We start from the raw sequence: 15748 nt of genomic DNA, 5'->3' as shown, positions 1-15748 counted from the left end.
CCACCCCCTAATGATCCAAGAGAAAAACCATTGAAAATAATTTTAATCTAATTTTATTTTGATTATTTAGATTAATAATTACAAAAAGCAATGTTAAAGTTAATGTTAAACCCAACCTCAATTTTTTGTATTCAGCAATTGATTCCATATCCATTGATTCCTAGAAGTGGTTTTCATATGAATACACAAACAGCTGTTAGCAGCAGGCTAGGTTTGACGTATTAAGGTGTCCGATTTTTGTTTGAATTCTCTTTGTTGTTATCTTCTTTCTCCCATATTCTCTGCTCAATAACGCACACGTTGCGTTGGCAAAACGTGGATCACCTTTATGACAAGATGGGGGATTGCACCATATGATTTGTGGTTGTTGTACAAATGAGACCACCTTTGATAGTTTCGCCATTTCAACAATTTTAAATGTTAACGGAGTTCTTCGTAGTTGAAGGGTACTGTATGTGGCTCAATAATTAATATTGATACTGATAATTCACAATAAGCTGTTCCATTCACACTTAATACCAGCTGTTTGTTAGTATAAGCTGTTATCAGTAATTTGTGTTTTGTTAAATTTATAACAACGTTAAATTTTATGTTGCTTTAAAGGGGGCGTATCTTTTAAATAGAATCCCCCTAAAATATCAGCATGGTAGAGTTGGACAAGACAAAAACTCAGCAATTTTGCTACAAATACATGGACCATGAAGGAGTACAGCGAGAAGCCACCATTGATGTCATTATACCATATGACGATAGTCTAGAAGAGCTAACCACCCAAGTCTTAGCCCAAATGGATCCTATGATGCGCCTTTTGGATGAAAATATAGGTGTGTAAAACAGATGTATGCTATACCGGTACGATTATGATAGGTTAAAGAAGAGGGTGTGGATTTTAAACCGCCCATGTTACTATGGACATGCAAGCAATAGACTTGCTGTGCGCTCTCATTATCAAAAGTTACCCCTAAGCAGAATAAAGCGATTTCCATAGCACACGTCCCCCACGACTTTAACTCGTACTGCGTCAATTTTACAAGTTTATGACAGCCCTCTGGCCAATTCGATGACCGCAGAGAATTTGTCTGCATGAGTAAATAAATTTTTTGTTGCGATTTATTTGAAGAATTGTCTCTTGTAACATAAAAAATATATGTTGTTGTAGCGGTGTGTTGTACACCGAGGCGGCAGCCCTTGCCGATTAAGTCCGGTCAATCCGGTACGTATGGGATTGAATTACACATTATAGTAATACACCCTCGATGATATTTTGATGAATTTTTAATACCTTAAAATTATTTGCGGAGACTAGACTGCGCCAACCTGCGCAATGTGGAAAGCAAACTAAAGATATAAGGGTACTAGTCCATCCCATGGCAGCCAGTTGTACGTACCGATTTGACCCCATGGAGTCCTTCGTCGGCAAGGGCTGTCGCCTCAGTGTACAACACACTACTACAACAACGACAACATTAGTCTACTAGTCCTGCCACATGAGTAAAATTGGCCATTTAGTGCTGGCTAGCTTCAAGTTCAGATCAGATAGGGAGTGGGACCTACGCTATTGCGTTATATTTCAAGTTTTTTTTTAATAAAACTTTGTTCATCTGGTTCGTATTTTTTAGGTATTGAAAAGGTCCTACAAAAGTTTATCGATGTTGAAAATCAAAAGTTTAGAGATGAATATGCCGAAGAACTTTTGGAAAAAGTTCGCAATAATGAAATCGATGTTGAAGAGATTATACGTGAAACTGAGCGTCATTATAAGGAGGAGTTAATACAATTTGCTGATCGTGTTGGTCCTTCAGATGAGGATATATTTGCCCAAAGTTTTCATCGTCTTGTACATTCCTCTTCGCTGGAGGAAATCTTGAAAAAGGAACGTGCCTATTCTAAAGTTATATCCAACATGACCAAAGAAATGGATAAAGAGGTAGAAACGCTGAATAATACCCAACAAGAGGAGATGGAGTCTAAAATAAATCAATTGGATATAACCACAACACCAGAGGACATAAACAATTTATTGGCGCAACAATACTCTACACAGAATTATGTTCGTAAAAGATACGAATCGGAATTGGAGGCAAAAATAGGCCATCAGAAAAATGAATATCGTCATTGGATTACAAGCCAAGTTAGTGAACTATTCCAGTCTTCGCCAGTTTCAACGCCATTGGGCAATCGCTCATCCATGTTTATTTCTCAACAACCTTCAATGGAGGAGAGCTTTACCATACATCTAGGATCTCAATTGAAGCACATGCACAATATACGTATACTAAGCTCAAATGTTAATGATCTCTGTAGTCCACTTTATGCAGATGAGAGGTAAGGCCAAGTTTTTATTTTTAAGTATCTAGCTGATGAATATGAATATGAAGTTAGTAGCTTCGATTCAAATACCCCAAAATCAATCCCCACCATCTCAAAGGAGGTTGTGGTGATCTTATAGTAGAAGCCTTTTTTGAGCATAAGAATCATAAGTGTATTGGATTCTGGTGAAAGTGGCTGTACAGTTTGTTTACTCGAAACCTTGCCTGTTTTAGTAATGAAATAATCCCTTCGAAGAAGGTTTGCAACTGGGTAATTTGTTGTTGTTGTAACCACATGTTTCTATGTGAAGGTAGCGATCCTTGTCAAGCTCGTTCTGGTTCGTAAGACCGATCGCCGTGGGAACACGATAGCCATTAGGTTGTTGTTTTCGTTGCTGTAGCCACATCTCCGTGTGTAGAGGTAGCGATCCTCTTCAAGCTCCACGGAGAGGAAGCTCGTTCCGGGCCATGTGACCGATCGTTGCGGGTACGTCATGGCCACTGGTTATTTAAGAGCGCAAATAACTCGCCTTGTCATATCGAGTAACAAAGGCAACCAGTATTTAGGCAAGAGTGCCAGTGCCGTCCGATTTCTCACTGAGACTCTCCATTCGATATCCGGTATCTCCCAGCAGAGCTAATCGTCATGGCTATAAACACCAACCAAATTGGTGCTTACAGTTCCAATCCGTGTGGTGCTCATAGCCATGCCGTGCCGTCAAGCTCCTATAGGGGAGCAAGCCCGTTCTGGTCTCTAAGTCCGATCGGCGCGGGAACATGATGGCCATTCGATAATAAGTTGTTGTTGTTTGTGAGAGGCAAGTTTCCTATTGGAAGCAAGGTCGTTCCAGCGCATGGACCTGATAACTTGAAAAACTCTTACAACCATATGGCTAATTTGTTTCTGTTGTAACCACATACTTCCATATGGGTTTAGCGAACCTTATTAAGTAGGGTCGTTGCAGAGCAACCGGCGGCCATTATAAAGTGAGGACAGTTGTTGTTGTTGTAGCCACAATTCATGTCATGTGGCTCCTGTAGGTGAGCAAGCTCGTTCAGGTCCAAAGGACCGATTGCTGCGGGAACAGGGTGGCCAGTGGTTATTTAAAGGCGCCAATAACTCGCCTTGTCATATCGAGCATCATATGCAATCAGTATTTATGCAAGAGCCGGTGCCATTCGACCTCTCACTGAGACTCTCCGCTCGATATCGCCGATTATCCGCGAATGCCGTTGCAGCTACTTCGTATGGAGCATTCCACTATCCGCAACCTGTGGACGCGCCCTGTAGCTCGCAGCTAAGCTTCTCGTGACAGCAATGAACAACACACAAAATTAGAGCTAAATATTCCAGCTTGTGTGGTGGTCACAGCTATTCCGTGCCGGTTATTGTAAAATTGTGTTTTGCCTTAGATTTAATTAGGTTGGAGGACGCCCAAGGAGAGAAAAATATGCAGACGCAGATCTATAATAGTACGGTGCAAGGCAGTAGAATCAAAAGGGAAGGAAGGAGAACCAATGCGCAAGACAAAACACGAGAATAATTAAAACAACAAGAGTCGAGAGAAGCCAGGTGGGCAGGGGAAGACCCTTATGGGTGAGTGTTTCCTACATAGTGCCAATTTGAGGTTCCTGCAAATGACGAGAGGATTGTGAGGCTGGAGAGAGTTCAAGCATGGAGTGGGTGTTAAATCATTATCTTGTGTCTTCTTCCGGCAGTGCACAGCAGTGGCACCCTAGGATCTTAACCGTCTCAAACCGTTTTTCACTACCACAGACCCCCTATTGCCTATCAGTGGTCCAAGATCGTCTCAGCTCCAGGATAAGTATCTTGCCGTTACGTGAAAATTGGCCACTAGCTACAACATAATTTTTTACAATACAATGGCCTCAGTGTACAACACACTGCTATAACAACAGCGAGGCCTTTGGATGATGCACATAGAAAACGATCCATCCTAACAAAGAGCGCACACCGCGGAAAGTTTACTGATTCAAAAATCATCCATTCTGGCTAGTCATCCATTCGGCCACCTCATTCTCAACAACCTCTTGATGGCCCGATTCGCAGCAAACCCTAATAGCCTTTATCATGGTTGGAATATTATTTTGAATCTCCTAACCAGTCTCGACCTCCCATTCTCAGGCGTCAAAACTCAGAATCAAAAGAACTCAGTCCCACAAAAAGGGAGATAAAATCCGCTTTAGTTACCATCTTCCTAATTGAGCTGTCCGCTAGTGATGATTTGACAATTCTTCCCTTAGCATCGTATCAATCCGATTTAACAGCATTGGGGGAACATTCAGGAACACCATTTATGTTTTTTTCTAAAGCTCATGTTATTAAAAACCCTTTTACGTTCAAGAAGGTTGACAATGTAAATCTTCTAGACAACCACATCATAGTCAACAGATCGATTCCTAGTGCAGACATGCTTGTAGCTGCTAACAAGGATCAGAAGATTTATTATCATAAACGTGTCCAATATTCTCTACAGGTAAGAGAGACTCAATCGATATGACCTTAAATTCCCCGGTTAGGAGCTCAACGCCTTCAATTCTTGATTCCGATGAGGGCTGATTCCACCCTCCCAAATATTATGGCAAATTTGTTTTCGTCCTTCTAAATATTATATCGCTGCTGCTCCATATATCCGAAAGCATTAGCTTGACTAGTTTTTTTGCTCAGTAGTTTCTAGTAGACTGGGCTGATTTTATCATCAGCTTCCTCATTGTCCATAATGGGAACCTTATGGTTAAAACTTTGTTGTCCCGTCCCGCCAGTTTTTCCGCACATTTCCGCAAGAATAAGAATTCTCATTAATTAATGCATTTATTTTTTTTTAGTCTAAATGGTTTGAATATGGCCTTGGGTCTATACTCCAGTTCATTGTGTGGTGTTGTCGTGCTAACTCCCTCGGTTCAGGCACAGGCTAACAAAGATATTATTAAGAATGCAAATATGTCGACTGAATTCCATTTTAATCAGGCATGTAGTAAATCCTTACATATATGTATATATGAATGACTTATAAATAAAATTTTATTTAAAAAATTGCAGATCGATGATCAATTAGAGAAAATTGAACAACAAATAAGACAGCTTAACATTAATTCTTCATCCACACCCAGCACAAAAAGTTTAAGTACGGCTAGCACCGATGTTAGTTTAAACAGTGCTGATGGAACTGATGTTGCTACCAATGGCAGCGATAAAAATCAATCCTTACAAAGCAGCGCAAGCAATTCGCCAATAAAAACCAGTGCAAAATTAAAAACTGGTGACTTTTTCATTACCAAACATTCGAATCTTTCACAATCACATGTTATATTCCATCTAATATCGGATGAGCCAATCAATGCTCCCAGCGAAATAAATTCCAGACATCCGGTAATATTGGGTTTGCGCAACATTCTGAAAACTGCCAGTCGTCATGATGTTACAACGTTGACAATACCGGCACTATTACGTCATGAAATGTCCGAGGATATGACAGTGCAATGGTGTATGCGTAGAGCGGAGCTGGTATTTAAATGTGCCAAAGGTTTTATGATCGAATCAGCATCATGGGGTGGTGCCGAGTTAAGGTAAGAATTTGGAAGAGAAGCTTAAAAAACAGGTACTTACCTTTCCTTATACATTGTCTTCATCCTGGATAGGTAGATACTTTTTTTAGCCTAGCCTGAATTGGAATTATTAGTCAATATGTGTATACTAGCATGCCGGCTTTGCCAAATACCTTTCCATTTTGTGCCGTTTGGTGTACATGTCCATTTGGGGCATAATTTTTGGGTGGGGCGATCCGCCTGGGAATAGACCTCAAATTTTTATATAATTTTCGTATTTTACTCTCAAGTACCTTTTGTTTCAATCCCATATTTTCCCGATTGGTTTATATGTCTCTTTGGGGTGGTTTCTGAGGTGGGCGGCCCCTCTAGGACTGGTTTAGGACAGGTCTCGCGACACTTGGGGTCAAGTTCGTTGTATCAAGTTCGTACTCTATTCTAAAATACCATTCATTTGATACCCATATTGTCCCAATCGGTAAACATGTCCGTTTGGTGCGTTTTTTGGTTGGGCATACCCTACGGTTATTTGACACCAAATTTTTATACTTTTGTGTGTGTACATACAAATTTTCGCTTAAGTCGACCTCCCATCTCCGAAGTCTGTCGTTTTTGAAAATTGGAGTTTGGGGGAGGGTCCGCCCCCTTCGCGGATGTCATTAAATGGGGTACCCCATATCCATCGGGGGTCACCCTCTACCATCTGTGAAAATATCATGAATATCGGTCCAGCTGTTTTTGAGTCTATAGATAACATGCATACAAACAAAGCGCAACACTTTCATTTTTATACCCACCACCATAGGATGGGGGTATACTAGTCTAGTCATTCCGTCCGTCTGTCGAAATCACGATAGCCGTCGAACGCGTAAAGTTAGCCACTTGAAATTTTCCACAGATACTTAATATTGAGGTAGTTCGTTGGGGATTGCAAACAGGCCATATCGGTTCAGATTTAGATATAGCTCCCATATAAACCGAACTCCCGATTTGTCTTCTTGAGCCCCTGGAAGCCGCAATTTTTGTCCCATTTGGCTGAAAATTTGCATGAGGAGTTCTGTTATGACTTTCAGAAACTGTGCCTAATACGGTTTAAATAAGTCTATAACATGATATAGTTTCCATCTAAACCGATCTCCCGATTAGACTTCTCGAGCCCCTGGAAGCCACAATTTTTGTCCGATTTGGCTGAAATTTTGCATGCGGTGTTCTGTTATGACTTCCAAGTGTGTGTGACTGTGTGAAGTACGGCCCAAACCGGTCAATAACCTGTATGTCTGTTGAAATCACGCTACAGTCTTTAAAATTAGAGATATTGAGCTGAAATTTTGCACAGATTAATTTTTTGTCCATCAGCAGGTTAAGCTCGAAAATGGGCTATATAGGACTATATCTTGATATAGCCCCCATATAGACCGTTCCGCCGATATAGGGTCTTAGGCCCATAAAAGCCATATTTGTTATACGATTTTGCTGAAATTTGGGACAGTGAGTTATGTAAGGCCCTTCGACATCCTTATTTAATTTTGTACAAATCGGTCCAGATTTGGATATAGCTGCCATATAGACCGACCTCTCGATTTAAGGTCTTGCGCCCATAAAAGGCACATTTATTGCCCAATTTTGGCAAAATTTGGGACAGTAAGTTAAGTTATGACCTTCGACATATTTCTGCAATATGGCACAGATCGGTCTAGATTTGGATATAGCTTAAATATAGACCGATCTGTCGATTTAAGGTTTTGGGCGCATTTATTGTTCGATGTCGCCGAAATTTAAGACAGTGAGTTGTGTTAGACCCTTCGACACACTTCTTCAATTTGGGCCAGATCGGTCCAGATTTCAATATGGCTGCCATATAGACCGATCTCTTGATTTAAGGTTTGGGCCCATAAAAGGCGCATTTATTGTCCGATGACGCCGACAGTGAGCTGTGTTAGGCTCTTCGATATCCTTCTTGAATTTGGCCCAGATTGGTCCAGATTTGTATATAGCTGCCATATAGACCGATCTCTCGATTTAAAGTGAATTGTGTTAGGCTCTTCGACAATTTTCTTAAACTTGGCCCAAATCAGTCCAGATTTGGATACAGCTGCCATATAGAGCGATATCTCGATTTAAAGTCTTGGGCCCCATAATAGGCGCATTTATAAACCGATTTCACTGAAATTTGACAAAGTGACTTGTGTTAGGCTTTTCGACATCCGATCGTTCAGATCGGTTTATTTTAAAATATAGAGACTTAAAAGACCAATATTTTGTTATACACAATTGAACAATGAATTGTACTTATAAGTATTTGGTCCAAATCGGAACATATTTCGATATAGCTACTATGGGGCATAAGGTACAACATAAAAAGTCTTGGACTGGTGAAAAAGCTTGATATTTGGGTACCACATGTATTGAAAGAAATTCATTTAACAAACCGAATCAACGCTTGTGATATGCACCTTAAACGCAATGAATTCGATCCGTTTTTAAAACGAATCATAACTGGAGATGAAAAATGGATTGTTTACAACAGCGTTAGTCGAAAACGATCATGGTCCAAGCATGGTGAACCAGCTCAAACCACTTCAAAGGCTGATATCCACCAAAAGAAGGTTATGCTGTCTGTTTGGTGGGATTGGAAGGGTGTGGTATATTTTGAGCTGCTTCCAAGGAACCATACGATTAATTCGGATGTTTATTGTCAACAATTGGACAAATTGAATACAGCCATCAAGGAGAAGCGACCAGAATTGGTCAATCGTAAAGGTGTCATATTCCACCAGGACAACGCTAGACCGCACACATCTTTGGTCACTCGCCAAAAACTGAGTGAGCTTGACTGGGAACTTTTGATGCATCCACCATATAGCCCTGACCTTGCACCATCAGACTACCATTTATTTCGATCCTTGCAGAACTCCTTAAATGGTAAAACTTTCGGCAATGATGAGGCTATAAAATCGCACTTGGTTCAGTTTTTTGCAGATAAAGGCCAGAAGTTCTATGAGCGTGGAATACTAAATTTGCCAGAAAGATGGCAAAAGGTTATCGAACAAAATGGCAATTATATATTTGATTAAAGTTCATTCTAAGTTCTATTAAAATGCATTTACTTTCTTTTAAAAAATCTGCAATTACTTTTTGGGCAACCCAATATATACTAGAGGTAGTTGGTATCGTTAAGCTCGGCCGAACTTAACGCCTTTTTACTTGTTCTACCACTGCAGTATGGGGCTCCATAAAATGGTATTTTTGAGTAGAAACCGAATATGATATATACTTTCAGGACCAAGTCATTCAGTGGCCATCATCCAAAACACGCCCCCTAAACCGTGTTTGCCGATTATGAAAACATGTTGCTCAAGTGAAAGATATTTGGGATTAAAGCACGAGTCTGATATCCACATTCGGGACCAACCTTCTAGGGACGTCCCATTCCCATTACATCTCACAAATAGGAGGCAAACTTAGTGGGGGTTTCTTGTTACATATTTTTCCCTAATAATAAAATTTGTCTTAATTTAACATTCTTTGCAGCACTTTGCAACTCTTACTGCCGCATGATATATCCGAAGAGCTCTTCAGCACCTTAGCCAGTATGGTGCCCAATGTGTTTCGAGTCGCCAATCCCAAAATACTAGTGGATACCACAAAATAGGATTAAGACTACATGTGTATAGTTTGTATTTGTTTTATTTAAACTCGAAAAAATGTTTATATATATATTTATTTTTTTTTGAATTTTGTCGGTATTTTTTTTATTTATATTTTCGTTTTAGTTGGTTTTCCATTTTAGCAAATTGTTTGTTATATGTTCGATTTTCAAAAGAATATGTTAACACATTCACAATCAAAAAAAATTCCTGTAAATTCTTGCTTTCCTTTTCGTTTTGTAATCAATGAATTCAATTGCGACTTGCTGGGCGGCAACTGTGCAAGTTGCCTCTAGACTATAAATATACATAAGTGATCTTGTTCAATAAATAATTCCACCAACTGTGTTTGTCGTTTGGTTTGTCATAATTATCATCACACCGGTAAACATAATTAAATTTCAATATCTTTTTGTTTTTATTTCTTTCAATGTAGGTTAACAATAGTACTATATATTTTTTAATTTACATACCCTTTCTAGGTGTTTTTCATAAACTTTTTTTTGTTAATTTGTGTTTTTTTGGTTTGTTTTCAGTTCACATGATTTCAATCTACTTTTGTTTTTTTAATATAATGAGATTTTTATTCATTGCTTTACGTATTAAGAATCTTTAAGTTTGACTTTGTGTCCAACGATGTTTCGGAGTTTCTCCTCTTTTACGAAAAAAACACAAAAATGTTGTTTTGTTGTTATTGTAAAGTTTTGAAGATATATTTTTGTAAAATAAGTCTGTTGTCATTCATTTTGTTTTTTGTTTATGTTTTTCAATGAGCTCGATTTCCTTTTTTATCAGAAAAAAGAAATTATATATTGTATGTATGGCATGGATGTGTAAATATAAAAGTGCATCACAAAATATACTTTTGTCTAGATGTATGCAGTACATACATACATATATACAATGTAGTACTTTGTTGGTAAGAGTTAGACTTTAAGAAAGCCCTACATTTGTTTCGGTTTTTAAGTATTTTATACCATAGTTTTTAATATTGGTCATATATATTGTGATATTTTTGGTTTTATTTTTATGAGTTTCATATGTATATACGAGTATTTCGTCAAGTTTTAGCTCTCTCTAGCTCTTTTTATTTGTTTGGTGTCACAAAGTTCATCTAGGAACTATTTCTCACAAACATTTCGGTCAACAACAGGAGCTCGCTTGAACAAACGCTGATGGGCGCCACAAAATAACTCCCCAAAACTGAAAATGAAATTGATTGAAAATAGGGTACTACATTTTTTGATATCTGAAGGGCTTACCCCAATTTTCAAAAACTCCAGATCTCGGAGCGAAAATTTGGAAGCCACCTTATGGTACCACAAAAACACGAAATTGGTATAAAACTTTGGGGTCAATTAACCTGGCGGACGCCCCATCCCAAAACCCACCCGAAAGGACATGCTTACCGAATGGGACAACATAAAAGTTATTAAAGAGTAGAGTGCGAACTTGACATAAATATGGCACTCTAAGTGTCGGGCGGTCCCCCACCTCCAAAATCACCATCCACCAAGACACTTTTACTGCTTTGGAAAATATGGGTATCAAATGAAAGGTGTTTAAAAGTAGAGTTCACATCCGACATAAAAATGTATTCCCTGATGTCTGAGGGCGCCTCCCCACCCCCAAAAGCCCCCAGCAGGACAGATTTACCGATGGGTCAATATGGGACGCATATGAAAGGTATTGAGGAGTTAAATGCGAATATGGTATTAAACATCGGGTCCAAGTACCTAGCAGGCCGCTCCAGGCTCAAAACCGCTCAAAAGCAGTGCCGAAAATCGAAACTGGACCGATCGGAACAATATGGGACTCAAATGAAAGGTATTTGAGAGTAGAGTATGAATATGATATTTAAAATTGACTCGAGTACCGAGAGCACCGTCCCAAGCCCAAAACCACCCCAAAAGTATTGTCTAAAATCAAAGTGGACCGATTGGGACAATATGAGACCCAACTGAAAGGTATTCGGGAGTAGAATACGAATATGGTGTAAAAAATTGGATCCAAGTACCTAGAGCGTCGCCCCCAAGAGTACCGCCCAAAATAAAAAGTGGACCGATCGGGACAACATAGGACTTCAATGAAAGGTATTAAGGAGTAGAGTATAATTTTGACATTTTAAATTGGATCCAAGTATCTAGGGAGCCGCCCCAGACCCAAAACCGCCTTAAAAGTAGTGCCCAAAATCAAAGGTGTACCGATCGGTACAATATGGGACTCCAATGAAAGGTTTTCGGGAGTAGAATACTAATATGTTGTCAAAAATTGGATACAAGTACCTATGGCTTTGCCCCTAGATTACCGCCTAAAATAAAAAGTGGACCGATTGGGACAATATAGGACTCCAATGAAAGGTATTCGGGAGTAAAGTATGAATATGATATTTAAAATTGGGTAGAAGTACCTAGGTCGCCGCCCCAAGCTCAAAACATCACCAAAAGAACAGCCCAAAATCAAAAGTGGACCGATCGGGACAATATGGGACTCAAATGAAAGGTATTCGGGAGAAGAATATGAATATGATAAAAAATTTAATCTAAGTAGCTAGGGCGCCGCCCCAAGCCCAAAACCTTACCAAAAGAACCGTCGAAACTCAAAAGTAAACCGATCGGGACAGTTTGGGACTCCAATGCAAGGTATCCGGGAGTAGAGTACGAGGGTTGCCTTTTATATTTCGGGATTGGAGAACCCTTTTATTGCAATTTGCCAACTAACAGCTCTAAAGCGTGACATTTTTGCGATTAAACGTACTCAGAACATTTTGCGGTACGAGCGCTATTTGTGTTGTTTGCAGTAACTTAAGATTCATCTCTCCCAAAAAATGGAATTAAATCGCGAAGATGTTCGTGCGATTATTTTTTACAATTTTCGACGTGGATTAACTCAACAACAGTGCATTGATGAACTTAATTCAATTTTTGGCGATGAAGCTCCATCAAAGACCAGTGTTTATCGTTGGGGTATGGTGAATTCAACCGAGATCGTAGTTCCCTCCAAGACGAATTTCGTGAAGTTCGTCCAAAATCAGTTGTTGTTCCAAAAACCATTGATGCTGTGCGCCAATCGATATTACAGGATCGTCATGTGACCTATTGTGAGATTGAGACAACCTTAGCCATTAGAGGGACCAGCATAAATTCAAAATTGCATGAACATTTGACCGTCCAAAATATTTGTTCGCGTTGGATCGTACACAATTTGTTAATCGCTCAAAAAAAAAGGCTCGAAAGAAATGCTCCATAAATACAACAACATGCTCCATAAATACAATACAATACAACAACTGCATTTTTTAACACTCAAAACATCGATTTAATGAGTCATCTCGTATAGAACTGACTTGGCACCGAATGATTTCTTTTTATTCCCGAACGTAAAAAATAAAATGAAAGGTCAACGTTTTTCGAAACCCGAAGAAGCGGTTGATGCGTTCAGAATGAATGTTTTGGAGATTTCTCAAACAGAGTGGATTTTCGATGATTAATATTTGCTTTTGTGTTCTCTAATCCCGAAATATAGAAGTCAACCCTCGTACATACTCGTACGAGATTATCGAATATTAAAAATGTAATTACCAAGGGGCCGGTCCAAGACTGCCCCAAATGGGCATATTAGACTAACATGGTAATATGGGACTCAAATAAAAGGTATTTGCAAGTACACTTTGAATATGGTATTAAAAATCAGGTTTAATTTATAGAAGGTTGCCTACCCCTCCAAACACCTTCCAAAATGTGAATATTTGTCAATTATGGCTATATGGAGTTCAATAAGAGGTATTTGGTAGTAGATAAACAAATTATACTGAGGAGATACATATGGCAGTAAGTAAGAAATTAATTTTTCGCGTGGTGCTAATGAAGGCGCAGCAGAGCGGGCTGGGTACAGCTAGTCTTTTATGAAGATAAAGGGTGATTTTTTAGCTATTATCTTTTTGGAATCACTGGTTTAAAAAGCTCACGCACGTTTCGTGTTTTGTTTCACTGTCAAGCATCTTTTGGTCTTTGGTCTACAATTTAACCACGAATCGTCTTGGAAACAAACAACGCTTGCAAATTATTGAATTTTATTATCAAAATGTGTGCTCTGTTGTTCATCGAGCGACGAAGCTCATTTTTGCAGAATGGTCGATTTTGGAAAGAAAATCAGCTGGAAGCTTGCAAGAGCTCTCTTAGAGATGCTTTTGGTTTTTAGAAATTTGAGAATACGGAGGAGTTTCAGTATTTTCGAACTTAGTAGGTCATTAACAAATTGCAGTTAGCTTATTTTTCGGTAATTACCATCGATTTTTTCGCAAGTTCGCGCCAATATTGAAAGATTGCTCCTTTTACAATCGCACGGAGTTTTTTTGGGGCATCAAAAATTTAAAATTTTTTCAAGGCTAACCCCTTTCATAAAAAATGGAATAGAAGTGAAAATTTGAAGAAACGCTGTTTATTTTATGATTCCTTTCTGAATTTCCAATCACAAATTGCTTTTGGATTTGCGAATTTCGAAAAAATGGACGAGTTACAGCGTGTTGACCTTGAAAAAGTCCTTAAATATTTACGTCAAAACAAAAATCGATTTTTACCAAATTTTTCAAAGAAAAATGTGAAGAATTGCTTTAACCAGCCCTACTACACAAGGAATATTTGGTACCTAATCTAAGGATGCTTTTGGTTTTTAAGAAATTCAAAAATACGAAGGAGTGACAATAATTTCGAACTCTGTTTATCATTAAAAAATTTTAGTTCGCCTATTTTTTGATAATTACACTGCACACTGATAGAAAAAGGACGGCACTTTTTCAATAACGGCTTTTATTATTTTATTTGCGTTATTGGCTAGTATTTTTAATACCATTTGGTATCCATTTTAGTACCAGACGAAGGAGGTTAAAAAGAATTGACGGCGTCACATTTGTATTCTTGTCATTGCGCCAGAAGTGTTGTTGAGCTTTGTACTTAAAATATTGACGCCATTATAAAATATTTGTTTTAATTTAATAAATTGTTTCCATAGGATTTGTGTGCGTTAAAACACTCGAAAGCGGTTAAAATGGAAATAGTAGAAATTCTATAGAAGTCATCTATATCAAAAACATAATAAACCTTATGTGTGGTAAACAAAGCTGTGTTGGTGTATTCATATGAAAACCACTTCTGGGAATCAAAGGATATGCAATCAATTGCTGAATACAACCAATCGAGGCAATAGTGTTACACCGTGACATTATTTTTTGTAATTGTTAATCATAATTCTTAACATAAATAATCAAAATAAAATGAGATAAAAAAAAATTTTAAGGGTTTTTATTTTGGTTCATAAGGGGGTGGAATATTCAATAATGGGTTGGTACTAAAACCAATAACGGGTTGGAATTACAATAACAGATTGGCATTAAAACCAGTACCAGTTCGTAATAAGGCTAGTACCTAACGTTACTAATTTCATACATACCATGCGATATTGCTTTGTTTCCATAAGATTTGCTTTACTATCAATACCGTATGGTACTGAAATGAGCACGTTTGGTATCAACATTTCTCTGGGTGCACCAATATGGAAAGATCTCTACTTTTACAATCGCACGGTGTTTTTAAAAGTTACAGCATTTTCAAATTCACAAAGATTTCTTTTGAATTTTGGGATATTAATTTTGCGATTTTGACCTTATTTTCTGAAGAAAACTATCGGGGATTGCAATAAACCGCATTTTTCGCCATAAACTCCGCAACTGTATACTCAACTCAAAAATTTTTGGGGAATCAAAAATTGGAAATTTTCACAAGGCTAACCCCTTTCATAAAAAATGGGGTAAAAAATAAAAGTGAAAATTTGAAGAAATACTGTTTATTTTATGACTTCTTTTCGAATTTCAAATCACAAACTGTTTTTGGATTTTCAAAATTCGAAAAAAATTAAGGAGTTATAGCGTTTTCGAACTTTAAAATTACCTTGGATATCTACGGCCGAAATAAAACGATTTTTGCAATTTTTTTTTCTATTTTTTCTATAGAATATTATATTATTTTTGTGGCATCAAAATTGAAAATATTCATAAGGCTAACCTCTTTCCTAAATATATTCAATAAAATTAAAGTGAACATTTTAAGAAACGCTGCTTGATTTACGTTTCCTCTTCGAATTTCGAAACACGACATGCTTTTTGATTTTCGAAATTCGATAAAATTAAGGAGTTACACCGTTTTCGAACTTGAAAATTACCTTGAATAT

General features: G+C 38.0%; 1 protein-coding gene across 1 annotated transcript; it reads left to right on the top strand.

Moving 5' to 3' along the window:
* Positions 1–527: 527 nt before the first annotated feature.
* LOC106083476 (protein C12orf4 homolog) lies at positions 528–9878 on the top strand. Its single transcript, XM_013246520.2, has 5 exons — positions 528–824; positions 1620–2325; positions 5157–5298; positions 5371–5897; positions 9408–9878. Exons 1-5 carry the CDS (start codon positions 644–646, stop codon positions 9526–9528), a joined length of 1677 nt encoding a protein of 558 aa, XP_013101974.2. The 5' UTR covers positions 528–643; the 3' UTR covers positions 9529–9878.
* The last annotated feature ends 5870 nt before the right edge of the window (positions 9879–15748 follow it).

The sequence above is a fragment of the Stomoxys calcitrans genome, chromosome 2 (genome assembly GCF_963082655.1).
Source record: "Stomoxys calcitrans chromosome 2, idStoCalc2.1, whole genome shotgun sequence".
Taxonomy (NCBI): domain Eukaryota; kingdom Metazoa; phylum Arthropoda; class Insecta; order Diptera; family Muscidae; genus Stomoxys; species Stomoxys calcitrans.
The sequence above is the reverse complement of the archived record's forward strand: the minus strand, read 5'-3'. Positions and strand labels throughout refer to the sequence as shown.

Bases quoted from the DNA above. Each gene is read 5' to 3' on its own strand.
- LOC106083476 (XM_013246520.2), top strand. From the start codon at position 644: ATGGTAGAGTTGGACAAGACAAAAACTCAGCAATTTTGCTACAAATAC. The intron at 825-1,619 runs GTGTGTAAAACA...CGTATTTTTTAG, and splicing joins CCTTTTGGATGAAAATATAG to GTATTGAAAAGGTCCTACAA. The intron at 5,299-5,370 runs GCATGTAGTAAA...AAAAAATTGCAG, and splicing joins CTGAATTCCATTTTAATCAG to ATCGATGATCAATTAGAGAA.